This window comes from Opisthorchis viverrini, assembly GCF_000715545.1.
Source record: "Opisthorchis viverrini unplaced genomic scaffold opera_v5_84, whole genome shotgun sequence".
Classification (NCBI taxonomy): Eukaryota; Metazoa; Platyhelminthes; class Trematoda; order Opisthorchiida; family Opisthorchiidae; genus Opisthorchis; species Opisthorchis viverrini.
In genome coordinates this window covers 846669-864247 of record NW_008751741.1, presented here as the reverse complement: position 1 = coordinate 864247, position 17579 = coordinate 846669, and the positions used below count along the sequence as shown (strand labels likewise).

Here is a 17579-nt window from a genome sequence, read left to right as displayed (position 1 = left end):
GTTTGGGCAACTGCAGTTGAGGATCGAAGCTTGGGAGGATGGGCAACGGGAAGGAAATAGAATGAAAGCAGTAGCGCCTGGCGGGTGTTAGGAGGCATGAGATACAACGGCGTCGATAGAGAAAAATCTAAAAAGGGATGACAGCAAGCTAAATGGACCCAAGAAAGTTGAATACATTTGCCGATCTAGGAGCCAAGTACCAGTTGGGCCAGAGTAGGTGCCTAGTTTTAGGAAGGTGAAAACTTTGTCGTCGAGGCAGCTAGCAGGGGGCTAGCTGTTGGACTAGTTGAGAACGGACGGTATTTTGCTCGCCAAAGCGTCATGACATCAGGTGTTTGTTTTGGAGAAAGCAGGGTTAATGTGAGCGGTGACAGTGGACAAGTAAAAAGCGGACAGGCATTAGCTTCCCAGATAATTGATAAGAATCATAGCTTAGCTAAGGTCTACTAAATCAACGTAACAGGAAAGTAAGCTTAAGGATCACCAGTCGCCGGGTCAACGCTGTCAACTCCAGAAAACGAATGGTGCATTGCAAAAAACAGCCATTAAGTGCTAGCTGTGACTGCTTGTAATCAGGAAATCAGAAGTTATCAGCATTTTGTGCATATTATCGCTCTGGATGACAAGAGGGAAGATGTGTGGTATGTTTGGATGATGAAATGAGGGGTGGTGTGACCCCACTAAGACGAAAGTGGCAACACCTTGCACGTCGACGTTAGCCATGAGCCTCACAGGTACTCTCAGGCTACCTCATACATGAAGGTTTTTTTACTATTCTTTTTTTGTAATTTTTTTATGACAAACGGGAGGACGGCTGTCGTCTGCTTGTATTTCTCGGTGTGGTGGGACAAGTGACGACGGAACAAGACAAATCAGAAGTTATCAGCATTTTGTGCATATTATCGCTCTGGATGACAAGAGGGAAGATGTGTGGTATGTTTGGATGATGAAATGAGGGGTGGTGTGACCCCACTAAGACGAAAGTGGCAACACCTTGCACGTCGACGTTAGCCATGAGCCTCACAGGTACTCTCAGGCTACCTCATACATGAAGGTTTTTTTACTATTCTTTTTTTGTAATTTTTTTATGACAAACGGGAGGACGGCTGTCGTCTGCTTGTATTTCTCGGTGTGGTGGGACAAGTGACGACCGGAACAAGGCCAATCCAGCTACAGACAAACAGCAACGCTGTTCTTTTTTGGTTTTCCTGAAGGGGAGACTTCCGAAAATCTGAGTGCTGAAATTGCTTGACTTACCGTTATCACAGGACTTCAATGGCCATAACGAGCTGATTTAACAATGAAAATACAGAAAACAGGCTGATATTTCGGAGCGCATTGGGCCACCACATATTTCTGCCTGGATCATGCGTGTTTACCCAGCTAAAACAACAATGTTTGATGACACCGCGAAGCTCTTATCGGCTGGTCAGATTTCCTATTGGACCGCATGTAAACACAGAATTTGTGGACTTTGCGAGAAAATTCAACCGTCCCTAGTTCCACCTACTTTCTTATTCCACTTAGAAACGCGCAAGTTTTGTGCCTTTAGAATCCCCATTATCACAAATGTGGGGCAAAGTAACTAGTCCGCACACCATTAAATGAAAACTTCGGGGCGATGCTCTTTGTCGAAAGCGGCTCTTCGCCAGGTCAGAAGAGGCTAATGCGGCCCGTCTCGTAACATTTACCGCAACAGCTCCTTCCAGCCTCCTGAATCCACCATCGTCATGTTCTACAGTTCAAGAAATTGGTGCTTTATTCGTTGTTGATAACAGCGTTTTGAGCAGCATAGGAAACAGTGAATCTTAACCAAACGCGGCCTACATCGTCGCAGTGCCATGTTGATCGCGGAGATGGCTCAACACAAGAACCTCAGGCGCAGCAAAAAGCATCCAGGGTGTTCTGACAAGCAAAGCAAACAAGACACCTGGCGAATAACTGGCTTTAAGCAAGTGCCTCCCTCCTTGCAGAAAATCTTGCATGCACCATACGTATCCAAGTGCGCGATACTGCCCAGAAATCCATTTATATATCTAGCAAAGGATGGTAGTTGCCTTCATTGAGAGATTACCGACTAGAGCTGCAGAAAACGACAACCATATCCTACAAAAATTCACCGATCCCAGTAACCTCGAAAGTTCCAGCGCCACAGCGGACAACCTAAAATTACACGGCGCTCTGCACCGCCATTCCGTGAGAAACCATGGCCCTCGGTTCAGAAATTTCTCAATCCATCTGGCTGGCATCGCACGGTTTATCCGGGTGCCATCATGGATTTTTTCACAGGTGTTGCTAGATGGCTAAAAATACCAATGAATTATATGCCCTACCGTAGTCAGGCGATAATATGAGCGCAGGGTTCATGTTAGTTTGTTAGTGCTGGACGTTAGTTCACTTTAACAAAATATACGCATGCAAAAACAGAAGGTTCGAAATCCACAAACCTACATTTTCTGAGTCTCAAATATGGAAGCGAATCACAAAGCGTACCACAAACATCTGAACCCGATTGAAAAAACATGCCACTGGGGTGAGTACAAACTTCGAAGCTTCGACGTCTGAGTGAATGCATGTTTTGACGGCTTCCTACCGATAGTTTCAGCAGATCTGGCACGCACCTCAGCCAACACTCAAAAACCATATTTGAGTCTGGTAAGTATACTGTCAGGTTCCCATTAAAGTAGGTATATTGCCAGATCCAAATACGCTATGATGGTAGGCGCAGACTATCTAGAGAGGTTAAGAGAGGCCAATACTTGCTCCGTGTTTTTAAATGCCTCAATAGTGGTTGGAGTCTAGTCACTCAGACATTAAACATGGGCCCAACCAAAAGAGACCCTAATGAACAATGGTCCACATATAGCTATTCTGAAAAATGTGGCCAGTGGCTGGATGAGCCTTGTAGGAACTCCCATTCGTTGGCTTGATAAAAACTTGGAAATAATTCCTATTTTCACTTACGCTTTTCAGGTGAATTGCAGCTACTGAACGACGAAAAAATTCCGGTCCGGGAAACTTAGGAGAAATCAGCGATCCAGTTCAGCAACCCGTCAATCCGCGGATCTCGAATAAACAAGATCCATTTTGTCACCCTTTGCGTTCCAGAACTAAGAATTAGCAAAGTATTCGTGTTCAGTACACACAGAACCCCGTTGACTACACGAAAAAAGGAAAGAAAACGGAAATTTGGTTGAATTTTCTCCGTTATCACCCCACTTATCGTCACTGGTCATGTTTACGTACTCGGTTATTTGGGAAATATAACGACATAGCCCCGCTGTACATTACATAATTCCACTAAAACGGTGTAAGAATTAAGTCCGCACGTATATCAGCATAACCAGGCGAACTAGAAATCCAGAATTCAGCGCAGCGTAACATGTAGCACATATGTATTCGAATGGACAGTATATGTACAGCATGTGGAATATCAAAGCAGGAGAATAATGAATGGAGCAATAAACATCAACCATGTTCATCACAGACGGCTGAGTGTCTCACCTGTACGATCCATTTACAGTCACCATTGGACCGACATTTCCACAACCCTTTGTGGATGGACATAGAGCTTTTACTCTACGGAAGATAGAAGTATCCCGCGATACCCTTTAGTGGGTAGTGGTCTGGCTACCCAGTACTTTACTTTACCAGGAGTGTGTCGCAAAGAAATAAAAATTATAACGTAAGATTGAGTATACAATAACAAAGAGGTCAGATGGAACAGATTCACTAATAACTGTTTTATTCAACATGGTTCGTCGTTGGCCCGGGTCAGCGAATAAACAATAATCCATTCATGGACGCCCAAGGGTCTCCTTCTGAACAGTCTTCCCAAATAATGGATTCCGAAGATAACCTGAAATGTTTTTCTACCAGAGTTAGCACATGAGATTCACGAATGATCGCTGTAACCGTGAGCGAAATCAGAAGAGAGAGTCGGAGCACGTAACCACCTTTGTATTGCGTGAAATTGTACAAAGGCGCGTTTTTGTAGTTTTCCGCACTCAAACACAAGACGGTTATACAACTGATAAGATACATGATGTTATAATGGGAGCAAAATAAATGTACAAATTACCACAAGGGAAGCTGCGAATTTGGATCCACAGCTTTAAATCTTGTGGTCGGGTCGGATGCACGTAATAATATCCGCTCTATTCGGAGGCAGACAAAAATGCCCTCAGGACGATACTGGCTTTTTTCTCTATACTAGCTGTCCGCGAAGTAGAACCTCAACAGTCTAGGAAAAAGTTCGCAATCTTGAACTGGATTGATTAGAAGCGCCCGTAGAACCCTTCGGTTGCGCGCGAAAGTCGGATTTCTGCGTTGCCATGCTCGTGAGTTTTGGTTGCGTCTGTTTTCTCCATAATATTCATATCAATATCTCGCGAGAACTGCATAGTTCATTCTTTCATTTGTCTAGCAACCCGCTCGGATTATACTATTGAAGGAGGGGACTGATACTTCTCAGGGAGTTCCGCAAATAATCAGTAATATTACCGCATGCGAGGCTGTCGCAGATGCTGTTCGCTCAACACTTGGCCCACGGGGGATGGACAAAATGATAATAGCTGACAATGGGAAGACAACAATTTCCAACGATGGGGCAACCATTCTGAAGCTCTTGGACATTGTGCACCCTGCAGCGAAAACCCTTGTAGACATAGCTCGGGCGCAAGACGCTGAAGTAGGTGATGGTACCACGAGCGTGGTTGTTCTGGCAACGGAATTTCTGAAGCAAGCGAAACCTTTCTTGGAGGAAGGGGTACACCCCACGGTGATTATTCGTGCATTTAGGATGGCCGAACAGATGGCACTGAAGAAGCTTAGCGAGCTGGCCTGTCGCATTAAAAGTGTCGATCCAAGGTGGGTTTAACTAAATTAATACTGTTTTCATCAATGTGCGGGTACTTATTTCGCACGCCTAACTGCTTTCTTTCCGTTCCAGTGACCAGCGAGCGTTGCTGGAGAAGTGCGCTGCCACTGCCCTGAGTTCAAAATTGGTCGCTGGCCACAAAGACTTCTTTGCCAAATTAACTGTTGATGCGGTTAGCCAGCTGGACTCGTATCTTCCTCTCAAGATGATTGGGATTAAAAAGGTCAGAGCCTATGTTATCATTTTTGACCCCAGTTTCCGCCATTGCATTATTACTCTTGTGATGACCTATCTAATATCCCCATTCTACACCCGAGGTGGATGTGGTAGTGTTAAATGCAACTGTGTTTACTTGTTTGACCATAACCACGTAACGGTATTCATGCTTATAGGCGTTTGTGGTGCTGATTTATATTTCCTTAGTAACACTGACCGCTGCACCGGGCCAATGGTAGGCATGTAACGTTGATATCTGGGGGAGTTGCGACTACTCGAGCTATGACGCCCTTGTGATTTGACACCAATCCGTTGGATCGAGTTACCAACCTCATCTGTCAGTCAAGCACAAACACAAAACCTTATGTGCTCCATTTCTAAGAAAGACTTTACACGATTCCTGGGTTTTCTGTGCACCACTGCTTTTTCTACAGGTGCTCGTGCCCATACCCGTTCCTCGTTTTCCATCTCCACAGTCTTTCACGGGTTAAGCAGTTTTATCGTGTTCGTAATTCTTCAAGTAACTATAGCGTACCTCGAGTTTTTCACCACGGGACGACGGCTTACTTTGGCGATCAAACCTGACGACTGAACTCTTCGTTATAGGCACTTTCAATGTACGGAGCTCTGATGGTGGTATCGACCCGTCGGCTGTGGTGTCTACTTTTCTTTACTCATCGATTTCTTATTTCCTAGTCGCTTCCTTCTCAACTAGACCTCGGAGCGCAATATTGACTCAAACTAGTGATCTATTTTTCGCATTTTGACTCCGTCATTAGCTTACTCGGCTCTGATTGCAATACATCAACTTCAATCGTTTGAGGTTCCTCTCGGTGCTACTCCAGTGGGTTGGGAGGGGGTGCCTTAGTCGTCTGGTTGCATCTGGGAACTTGCGTTTTTCCTACTGTCAGTGTTCTGGGTGCTCTCTAGTGTAGTGAAGCAACAGTGTTGAACATTGGAATTGTGATATCGATGGTGATGCCCGAACTCTTCAAGTCACCCCCACTTCTCAAGAACTTACGAACCTGGCTTGTCGCGTGCGGTGAGTGAAAAAGAGCCAAATATATAATCATGTTAAGACTATGTCAATGCTCGTACTTCCTAAAGTGCCACCGGCGACAAGGTCTAAGTTATTTCCAACGGTCGTAAATCTGGTCAGCCGTCCGTTAGGCTCGCTACGATTAGATCCTTATTGAGCATCATAAGAGCGACCAGTCACAGTTTCCCATCTCTCCTCCATGATTCGGACACAGTGAAGCCTAAATTTGTCCAACACGCCTGAATACTTCTCTATTCCTTGTGACCTCTACTCACTTAGCCATAATCGTCGCTACGGTCTGGAAGGTTCGGCAACATACCGAATTCCACGGTCTGGATCACATTTCCGGATTTTTATTCCAATCACGGCAAGCCCTTTTTGTCCCTCCATTGGCACAATATCTTGACAAAAGTTGTAAAATTCATACTCACACGCGTAGTTTCCTTTGCTACCCCTTGTAAGCATAATCGATGGCAACACCAAGTGTGAATGCCGGTGTTTCACTGCCGTAAAACCATATCAGTTTGTTCTACTAAAGCCTTGTAGTGCAAAGAGAAAAAATGAAACAGAGGAGACTTGAGGATGGCCTACAACAAATATCCGAGGTGCCCACATCTCCAGCGCTCAGTCAGACTATCTGGATGGAAACTGATAGCGTGAACGCCGACAACAGCTATTAACTGCCAACCAAGCCCCCAGCACCAGCAACACAAACATTTCGTAACACCATTTTCTTCTGCCATGTTTACTTTGATCCACCTCTAGGTTTCCGCCACTCTGAATAAGCCACAGAAATCAGCACCTTGTGGTGTGCGTAGCACGTGACTCCTTAAATTCCCAGAAGCATAATCAGAAACTACGTTTTCGCTTCCTACTCTTCAGCAAAAGTGAACACAATGTCGTCTGCGTACTCCATTTCAACAACCTCGCTCGAAAATATCGGACTACCGGGGTTTTGGAGACCCAGTGTCCACCTCATTATCTCATCAATAGCGAAATCAAGCGAAAATGGAGAGGTCCGAAATCTTTATCGGACACCACTGCTTGTGGGAAAGCCTGGGAGAGTTCCAAATACACTCACGCATCCACAAGTATGTGAATACAAACGGCGCATGATGTTTGCGAACTTCTGGGGCAGATATTGCTGCACAAGCGTGCTGAATAAACTCACCGGTTGACGGAATCGAGCGCACTGTTGAAGTCCAGGTGCACCAACACTAGGGCGTCTATATGTATGTCTTACTCTAACACTTGACATAGTGTGAAGGTGTGGTCCACGTATCGCTTTCCATACCCAAATCCTGCTTGTTGTTCTAGGGTCCCGCTTTCGTAAGACGAAGTAAGGTGAACGATGCAAAGAGTAAGTTTGCAGCATGGTGCCAATTCCTCTGCCACATTCACCACGGCCACCCTTTCTGAAACTGGTCATCACTAACGACTTACCTTAATCAGTTGGAACGGTCTCTTTTCTCCAGTTAGGGTCAAATAACTTAGAAAAGTATCAACTTAGAATTCCTTTTCCCTTGTTGAACGGCGAGGGTGAGAGTTTGTCTGGACCGGCGGCTTAGTGACGGTTGGGCGACAAGCCGTTAGCTTATTTCCAGAATCGTCGGGGTTTCCAAGCTCACTGTTCACGACTGCGTTGCAGATCGGTGGTCCGTTCGAGCCAGTTGGTTCAACCCAACCAACGGTCAACGCATAAAGAACCCAAAAGTTTAGCATTCCTCGATTTCCAAGGAGCATTCGACCCTGTTGACCGGGCTGTTTATCTTGTGTTCTCAGACTTCCGGGCGTGAGACTACGAATAGCTCTCCAAAAGCGTCTGTACACACAGTAGTATCCCTCAAGGGTCCCAACCCTCTGCATTTCTGTTTAATTTCGTAGTGCACGAGATGATGGGACGAATGCTGGAAGGTCTTCAAAATCCCGGTGTTCAAATGGCTTCTGACGAAAATCTTGTTGACCTTGAGTGTGCAGACGATACCGCTCTAGCCTTCGAAAGAGAAGGGGCAGATATTTCTGGATGGACTGGCCAAAGTTATCCCGTCCTGTAGTATGTACTTTCTACCCACCTGGTGCAAGGTCATGCTTCAGAACATGCAGCTTACAACCCAAGGAGGAACACTTGAATTTACGAAGCGTTTTACGTATCTTAGGAGTTGTACTATTTTTGATTTTGATGTAGCGTGATGTCAGTTGACAGGTCGCATCGCGTTTGCTGATTTGAAGGATCAGAGCGGCATATTCCCGTATTTCCGCAGAATGTTTATTAACATTAACTATGGGCTTTTTGCTGTATGATTGTAATACGTAACCATTTTCAAGCACCCCAATCGAGACGTCTTCAGGTCGTCAAAAACCGTTGTCTTGGAACCATAGGAAGTGTTGCATCTGTGAGCTACTGACTGGGTAATTTAGGATCGTCACGGAATTTATTTTATCACGTTGATAGTCTAGTTACTTGGATGAAAAAGACCTCGAGGAAAAAGAAATGTCGGCCATATTGCAGATGAACCAGTGGAAGAAAGGGCGCCGTGGCTCAGCTGACTACAACAGGGAAAATGTCTCCCAACAGGGAGACAATATTTTCGAAAAGCCACTGGCCTAATGCTTTTTCTTCCAGACCGTCCGCAAAGATGAGTCGTGATGGTTGTGATGGGCTCTTTAGGATCCCAGTGTTCTGTCGCGTCGCCTGCCGTCTGTTCCTCACCACCCATGTCTTATTCCTTACTTGGAGCTAGAATAGAACGAACTTCTTGCCAGGCAGTTGAGACATTTCCGTAATCAGCTATCGTCTGGATTTCTACACACTGGATGTAACACCCGAGAAATGGACCCTGATTTCCAATTCCAAAAGTTTAGCATTCCTCGATTTCCAAGGAGCATTCGACCCTGTTGACCGGGCTGTTTATCTTGTGTTCTCAGACTTCCGGGCGTGAGACTACGAATAGCTCTCCAAAAGCGTCTGTACACACAGTAGTATCCCTCAAGGGTCCCAACCCTCTGCATTTCTGTTTAATTTCGTAGTGCACGAGATGATGGGACGAATGCTGGAAGGTCTTCAAAATCCCGGTGTTCAAATGGCTTCTGATGAAAATCTTGTTGACCTTGAGTGTGCAGACGATACCGCTCTAGCCTTCGAAAGAGAAGGGGCAGATATTTCTGGATGGACTGGCCAAAGTTATCCCGTCCTGTAGTATGTACTTTCTACCCACCTGGTGCAAGGTCATGCTTCAGAACATGCAGCTTACAACCCAAGGAGGAACACTTGAATTTACGAAGCGTTTTACGTATCTTAGGAGTTGTACTATTTTTGATTTTGATGTAGCGTGATGTCAGTTGACAGGTCGCATCGCGTTTGCTGATTTGAAGGATCAGAGCGGCATATTCCCGTATTTCCGCAGAATGTTTATTAACATTAACTATGGGCTTTTTGCTGTATGATTGTAATACGTAACCATTTTCAAGCACCCCAATCGAGACGTCTTCAGGTCGTCAAAAACCGTTGTCTTGGAACCATAGGAAGTGTTGCATCTGTGAGCTACTGACTGGGTAATTTAGGATCGTCACGGAATTTATTTTATCACGTTGATAGTCTAGTTACTTGGATGAAAAAGACCTCGAGGAAAAAGAAATGTCGGCCATATTGCAGATGAACCAGTGGAAGAAAGGGCGCCGTGGCTCAGCTGACTACAACAGGGAAAATGTCTCCCAACAGGGAGACAATATTTTCGAAAAGCCACTGGCCTAATGCTTTTTCTTCCAGACCGTCCGCAAAGATGAGTCGTGATGGTTGTGATGGGCTCTTTAGGATCCCAGTGTTCTGTCGCGTCGCCTGCCGTCTGTTCCTCACCACCCATGTCTTATTCCTTACTTGGAGCTAGAATAGAACGAACTTCTTGCCAGGCAGTTGAGACATTTCCGTAATCAGCTATCGTCTGGATTTCTACACACTGGATGTAACACCCGAGAAATGGACCCTGATTTCCAATTTGTGTCATTCAACAGATAGCGCAGCCTTGGAACTGTAACCCATGGTCGACTTCGAAGTACGGGCCTTCAAGTCAGTAGCTTCGCCCCATAACCTCCTAGCCATCTCCAGCCTTCCGTAAAATTTCATTTTGGCCACGTCACTCTCTTGGAGTTCAGTTCAACAATCCGCCGGGGTTTTTCGGGGTGTTCTCGCAACTATCACAGCGTCCTCTTAGTTGTCTTCTTGCTCTGTTCTCCACACTTCCATCTGGACACGAGTTTCCTGAATTCGGTTTAATCAATCCTCTTTTCTGCACTGCTTGCTCACTATTACTACTACATCCATCATGTAACTGCCTTGATTGACAGAGACCAATGTAACCAGGTCGCTTAAAGGTATGTTGGCACGTTCTCACTTTAGTACGACATCGATACGTAGTAGTAGAGGACCGACTAATGTCGGTACGATTTTCTCCATATGTGCTTCTGCTGGTGGTGATGACGATCGCGTTAATGATGGTAACAGCGGTGTTGGAAACACGGCGTTCGGTTCAGCTTTCCATAGTATACCTGTTTTAACTCCACATTGTTTTCGGAATGTTCTCAGGGTCGGTTTACTGGACACTTGTGATGCATGTCGTCTTCAAATATCTCCGTTTATTTACGGCTTCTACCGTCATCTGGTTCGCTGCGTCCACCTACTCTGTCCGGCACGATATTACTGGAAACCGTCACACCACGGAAAAGTGCAATATCATTTACTTTATCATTCGATTGTTAAATTTTCTCCCGATGTTATAAACGTCCTATTCCATCAGTCCTTTTTTGGCCCACACACCACACTTTGATGACTGTATTAAGCGTATGAAGTTTCACTGGGCTTCATACGCTCCTATTTTATTTTGCATGTCTCCTTTTCGTCTTCAGGTTTCAGGTGGGGCTCTCGAAGACTCCATGCTAGTTACTGGAGTAGCCTTCAAGAAGACTTTCAGCTATGCTGGTTTCGAGATGCAACCTAAGTGTTACAAAAACCCGAAAATTGCACTTCTCAACATCGAACTGGAACTCAAAGCGGAGAAGGAAAACGCGGAGGTTCGTGTTCACTCTGTAGAGGAGTACCAGAAAGTTGTTGATGCAGAATGGAAAATCTTATATGAAAAATTGGAAATATTACATAAGAGCGGTGTAAAGATTGTACTGTCCAAACTTCCGATTGGTGACGTGGCCACACAATATTTCGCTGATCGCGATATGTTCTGTGCTGGTCGAGTTCCAGAGGACGACTTGTCACGAACTCAAATGGCCTGTGGAGGGAGTGTGCAGACAACCGTACAAGGTTTGTCCGATAGTGCGTTGGGTACGTGCGAATTGTTCGAAGAGGTTCAGATAGGATCAGAGAGGTAAGTTTAGTGTTGCCTTGTATCCTTTCTGTCTACTAAGTACTATGGTATTTGAGAGTAATTCAAGGACCGCTATTAGTTTCATGACAGAAGACGGTAGTGGCTAACTCAAATGGTGTCTTTCGGTTTCCATTTTGCGTTACGCGGGAAATGTCTAAATACTCGATAGGCTCAAGAATTTCTCTTCAAAGGTTACTTTTTATTTCTTATCTGATTGTATTCTTGCTTTGTTTCAGGTTTCCAGGTATATTTCAGTATGAGAAGCATACCTAGTTACCTATCTAGCCATTCATACCGGCCGATATTTCCTGCATCGATTATTACCTAATGAATGGTTTTTACCAGGTTCCAAACATCTTTGTTGATTTAGATGTACCGTACCGACTGTATCCATTGACTATTAACGACAAACTTTCGATCCAGGGTACACTATTTTTTCTCCAACGGGGATAGACAGGATGAAAAAGTTGTCATCTCATTTGTGTTGGTGATATCGGCGACGTGTATAATGGCGTTCGTGGAAGGCATTTGATCATACGAAAGAGGTATTCATGGTAGAAAAGGACTACTCAAAATGTTTTATTGCTAACAAGTGTAATACGCAACACTCAAGTCGTATGTGCGTCTCATAGGGCCTCCTTTGTCATGAATGGTGAATTTAGTCAGGGACTTCCACATTAAGCTTCCGTCATGAAGAGACTGGACCTTACCGTGGTGTGGCAGTTTATGTACCTCGGCGACCCATTGAGCTATACTGGGAGGTGTCCGCACGACACTCACAGAGTCTCATACCGGCTTGGTGCATGGGTAGATATCTGACGAACACAGTCTCCTGGCCCTCCAAGTTGGGGGTTGGGACATGTATGGCGATGTGTTCCATAAAACGTGGTGATGCACTTGCATTTCCAGCCGAACACCGCTAGGCTTTTGAGCCAGATGCTTTGGTTGAGGACCATAATCGTCTTCCTGTCTAGGTGTGGGCGCCCTGGCAGTATCCCACCCTTCGTAAAACCATGACATACACAACTAACAATACTCTCATGCCACATCGGCCGTCGCGTGGTGCCATCAGCCGGGTCGCCTTACTTGCTGCATACAGCAGGGCGGGTAGGCGAAAATAGGCTACTGCTGACGCCTCTCTTCTTATACTTCTACGTTTCCGTCTTTCACTCTCCCCCACTCAAATTTGAATACTTTCTCCACAGGTCCCAGCCCTAGGACTGACCGTTTCGCTCGCCCTGCATCGGTTGCAGCTTCCGCACGTGCGAGTTCAGTTACAACCCTAAGCACTTCGAAGTCTGTTTTCAAACCCCGAAAACCTGTCTACTTAGCCACCTTCAATGTTCCCACACTGAAGCAAGCAGCTCAATAGGTGGCTCTTGCACGTACGCTGGATTCTCTCTGTATTGATGTATGTTGCCTGTCAGAAACAACGACGCAGGACGCAAGTACAGTGTTCGAACTGACTGCCCATCGCTCTCTTCCAGGTTCCGGCTGCGCACCTCTGGTTAATCATTGGCCGCTGCGACTGGATATGCTGGGGTGGGTATTGCATTGAGCGAACGAGCGGAAGCGTCTCTGCTTGGTTGGATACCCGTTGATAGTCGCCTCTGTGTGGTTCATTTGGCAACGTCTGTGAGAGACCCCAGAGGAAGCGAGGTTCACCGCACCCTGTTTATTGTGTCTGCTTACGCCCCCAACTGACTATAGCTCTGAATCTGCCAAGGACAGTTTCTATGACGTTCTGAGTGTCCTTCTACAGCAAGCTAAAGGCTCAGATATCGTTGGGGCTGCTAGTGATATGAACGCCCAGGTAGGTAGACTAAGCACTGCTGAGGCCCGATTGAGTGGTTGTCTTGGTTTGGACACGAGACGGACGGACAATGGAGACCGCTTGAGATGTGTTCCGGTCACAGACTGTTCGTTTCCAGTACGAATTTCCGGAACAGCGGAAATCGCTTGACAACGTGGTGCCCACCAACAAACCAGCCCCGAATCCAAATAGACTGCATCACCGTCAGTTATCGGTGGCAAGGGTCGATCACCACCTGCCGCTCCTTCTGGAACACCAGCGTGGAATCCGGACAAGCACTTGTACGCTGCTGCTTTTCATTGCGTTTTTCAGGTGTACGCGAAACGCGCACACCTCGCTTAGCCATTGAGAAGCTAGTGAGCTGGGAAATCACATAAAGGTATCAGAACCAGCTCCTCGAGTGTCTGCCGGACGGTACGGTCACCGGAAAAAATATCCAAAGTGCCACTCAAAACCGGGATGTCTGTTTGCGGTACAATCCAGCCAACCTCATCCAAGCAGTGGATCTTTGATAGGGCCGTGTCTTCGCTGGGGACCCGGCGACAGATTCGACCTGGCCGCCACGACAACTCCACCCGGCGCATCACATGACGCCAAGTGAAACCGAGTATCCATGCAGACCGAGGAGCTTGATGAACCCGGAAGGCTGAAGAAATGGAAGATGCAAAGTATACTGGAAACGTGCGCAAATTGTTCCACTTGATTCATTCGACTGGTCCTTGGAAACCTGTTGTCAGCGAAATAATCAGAGACCAAAATGGCTCCCTGATATGCAGCAAAGCAGACCGCTTCGAACAGCAATTCAGCTGGCCGCCTGCTACCCCCAATCCAGAAACCTGGACTTCATCAGAAAGGTGGACCGTAAATATGAAGCCGTCTTCAGCCTCAGAAGTGTCTGAATGTATTTCTCTACTTAAGCGTAATCGTGTTGCTGGTCCTGACGACCTTCCATCTGCACTTTTCAAGGATGGCAGTGGAATCCTCAGCCAATGCATGTCTAGCCTATTTGGGTCTATCTGGGAGAAGGAGGCCGCCCCGAACAACTGGGGTGAATCGATAGTGGTGCCCATTTTCAAAAAGAGTACTCGCCACAGATGTGTTGCGTTAAGACGGCATTTCACTGGATCTTAAGGGTCGTGTGTACCAGGCTACAGTAAGGGCTGTGTTGTTGTATGGGTGCGAGACATGGCCTCTGCGGACAGTTGATGTGAGGCGTCTTCAGGTTTTCGACCACCGATATATGAGAAGCGTGTCTGGTTTTGGCAAACGTGATACGAGCCTATGAGATTCTTGCATTGACTTCATCGGACACACTTCCGTCAGAGCTAATACAACTACCGAGGTATGTAGAGTTTTCCACAATCTCCAGTGTTTCTCTTTGAATTGTAAGGGATATGTTCGTAGATGGCACGTTTTGAAGCATGACTTTGCACTTTGAAGGCGTGAGGCGCATGCCAAAAGATGGCATGATGGTGGTCAGTTTATTCAACAGAGCTTGTGCTTCGCTTTGATCTTCAAAGATGAGAGCGATATCATCTGTGTACTCTAAATCGACAAGGCTCTCACCAGCAACAATTTGAACACCGGAGTTTTGAAGACCGTCCAGTGTTCGCCTCATTATTTCATCATTGACGAAGTTGAACCCGACACCACTTTTCGTGAGAAAGCGTTTGGAGAGCTCACCATACACTCACCCGCCCAGAAGTATGTGAATATAAGGATCGGATTGGTTACAAACAACAATGGAGAGAGTGGATACTCTTGTCTGACACCACTTTTCGTAGGGAAGCTTTTGGAGAGCTCACCATACACTCACCCAACCAGAAGTGTGTGAATATAGGGACCGGATTATGTTTACAAAATTCTGGGACATACCCTGTCGAGCAAGTGTAGCTAACAGCACCGATCGATCAACAGAATGAAACGCACCCTTGAAGTCAATGAAGCACCAGGAGTGTGGGTCGTTGCTACCTTCAATGTTCCCACACTGAAGCAAGCAGCTCAATAGGTGGCTCTTGCACGTACGCTGGATTCTCTCTGTATTGATGTATGTTGCCTGTCAGAAACAACGACGCAGGACGCAAGTACAGTGTTCGAACTGACTGCCCATCGCTCTCTTCCAGGTTCCGGCTGCGCACCTCTGGTTAATCATTGGCCGCTGCGACTGGATATGCTGGGGTGGGTATTGCATTGAGCGAACGAGCGGAAGCGTCTCTGCTTGGTTGGATACCCGTTGATAGTCGCCTCTGTGTGGTTCATTTGGCAACGTCTGTGAGAGACCCCAGAGGAAGCGAGGTTCACCGCACCCTGTTTATTGTGTCTGCTTACGCCCCCAACTGACTATAGCTCTGAATCTGCCAAGGACAGTTTCTATGACGTTCTGAGTGTCCTTCTACAGCAAGCTAAAGGCTCAGATATCGTTGGGGCTGCTAGTGATATGAACGCCCAGGTAGGTAGACTAAGCACTGCTGAGGCCCGATTGAGTGGTTGTCTTGGTTTGGACACGAGACGGACGGACAATGGAGACCGCTTGAGATGTGTTCCGGTCACAGACTGTTCGTTTCCGATGGCAAGGGTCGATCACCGCCTGCCGCTCCTTCTGGAACACCAGCGTGGAATCCGGACAAGCACTTGTACGCTGCTGCTTTTCATTGCGTTTTTCAGGTGTACGCGAAACGCGCACACCTCGCTTAGCCATTGAGAAGCTAGTGAGCTGGGAAATCACATAAAGGTATCAGAACCAGCTCCTCGAGTGTCTGCCGGACGGTACGGTCACCGGAAAAAATATCCAAAGTGCCACTCAAAACCGGGATGTCTGTTTGCGGTACAATCCAGCCAACCTCATCCAAGCAGTGGATCTTTGATAGGGCCGTGTCTTCGCTGGGGACCCGGCGACAGATTCGACCTGGCCGCCACGACAACTCCACCCGGCGCATCACATGACGCCAAGTGAAACCGAGTATCCATGCAGACCGAGGAGCTTGATGAACCCGGAAGGCTGAAGAAATGGAAGATGCAAAGTATACTGGAAACGTGCGCAAATTGTTCCACTTGATTCATTCGACTGGTCCTTGGAAACCTGTTGTCAGCGAAATAATCAGAGACCAAAATGGCTCCCTGATATGCAGCAAAGCAGACCGCTTCGAACAGCAATTCAGCTGGCCGCCTGCTACCCCCAATCCAGAAACCTGGACTTCATCAGAAAGGTGGACCGTAAATATGAAGCCGTCTTCAGCCTCAGAAGTGTCTGAATGTATTTCTCTACTTAAGCGTAATCGTGTTGCTGGTCCTGACGACCTTCCATCTGCACTTTTCAAGGATGGCAGTGGAATCCTCAGCCAATGCATGTCTAGCCTATTTGGGTCTATCTGGGAGAAGGAGGCCGCCCCGAACAACTGGGGTGAATCGATAGTGGTGCCCATTTTCAAAAAGAGTACTCGCCACAGATGTGTTGCGTTAAGACGGCATTTCACTGGATCTTAAGGGTCGTGTGTACCAGGCTACAGTAAGGGCTGTGTTGTTGTATGGGTGCGAGACATGGCCTCTGCGGACAGTTGATGTGAGGCGTCTTCAGGTTTTCGACCACCGATATATGAGAAGCGTGTCTGGTTTTGGCAAACGTGATACGAGCCTATGAGATTCTTGCATTGACTTCATCGGACACACTTCCGTCAGAGCTAATACAACTACCGAGGTATGTAGAGTTTTCCACAATCTCCAGTGTTTCTCTTTGAATTGTAAGGGATATGTTCGTAGATGGCACGTTTTGAAGCATGACTTTGCACTTTGAAGGCGTGAGGCGCATGCCAAAAGATGGCATGATGGTGGTCAGTTTATTCAACAGAGCTTGTGCTTCGCTTTGATCTTCAAAGATGAGAGCGATATCATCTGTGTACTCTAAATCGACAAGGCTCTCACCAGCAACAATTTGAACACCGGAGTTTTGAAGACCGTCCAGTGTTCGCCTCATTATTTCATCATTGACGAAGTTGAACCCGACACCACTTTTCGTGAGAAAGCGTTTGGAGAGCTCACCATACACTCACCCGCCCAGAAGTATGTGAATATAAGGATCGGATTGGTTACAAACAACAATGGAGAGAGTGGACACTCTTGTCTGACACCACTTTTCGTAGGGAAGCTTTTGGAGAGCTCACCATACACTCACCCAACCAGAAGTGTGTGAATATAGGGACCGGATTATGTTTACAAAATTCTGGGACATACCCTGTCGAGCAAGTGTAGCTAACAGCACCGATC

The 17579-nt window shown here is 46.6% G+C and overlaps 1 protein-coding gene across 1 annotated transcript in view; it reads left to right on the top strand.

The window, feature by feature from the left end:
• Positions 1 to 4290: 4290 nt before the first annotated feature.
• T265_04869 (hypothetical protein) overlaps positions 4291 to 17579 on the top strand; it is a gene marked incomplete at both ends in the record, with an annotated part of 25553 nt that continues 12264 nt past the window's right edge. The window contains 4 exons of the mRNA XM_009169723.1: positions 4291 to 4340; positions 4427 to 4869; positions 4952 to 5102; positions 11034 to 11506. Of these exons, the coding sequence (XP_009167987.1) occupies positions 4335 to 4340; positions 4427 to 4869; positions 4952 to 5102; positions 11034 to 11506 (1073 nt within the window). The remainder of the gene's footprint in view (positions 4341 to 4426; positions 4870 to 4951; positions 5103 to 11033; positions 11507 to 17579) is intronic.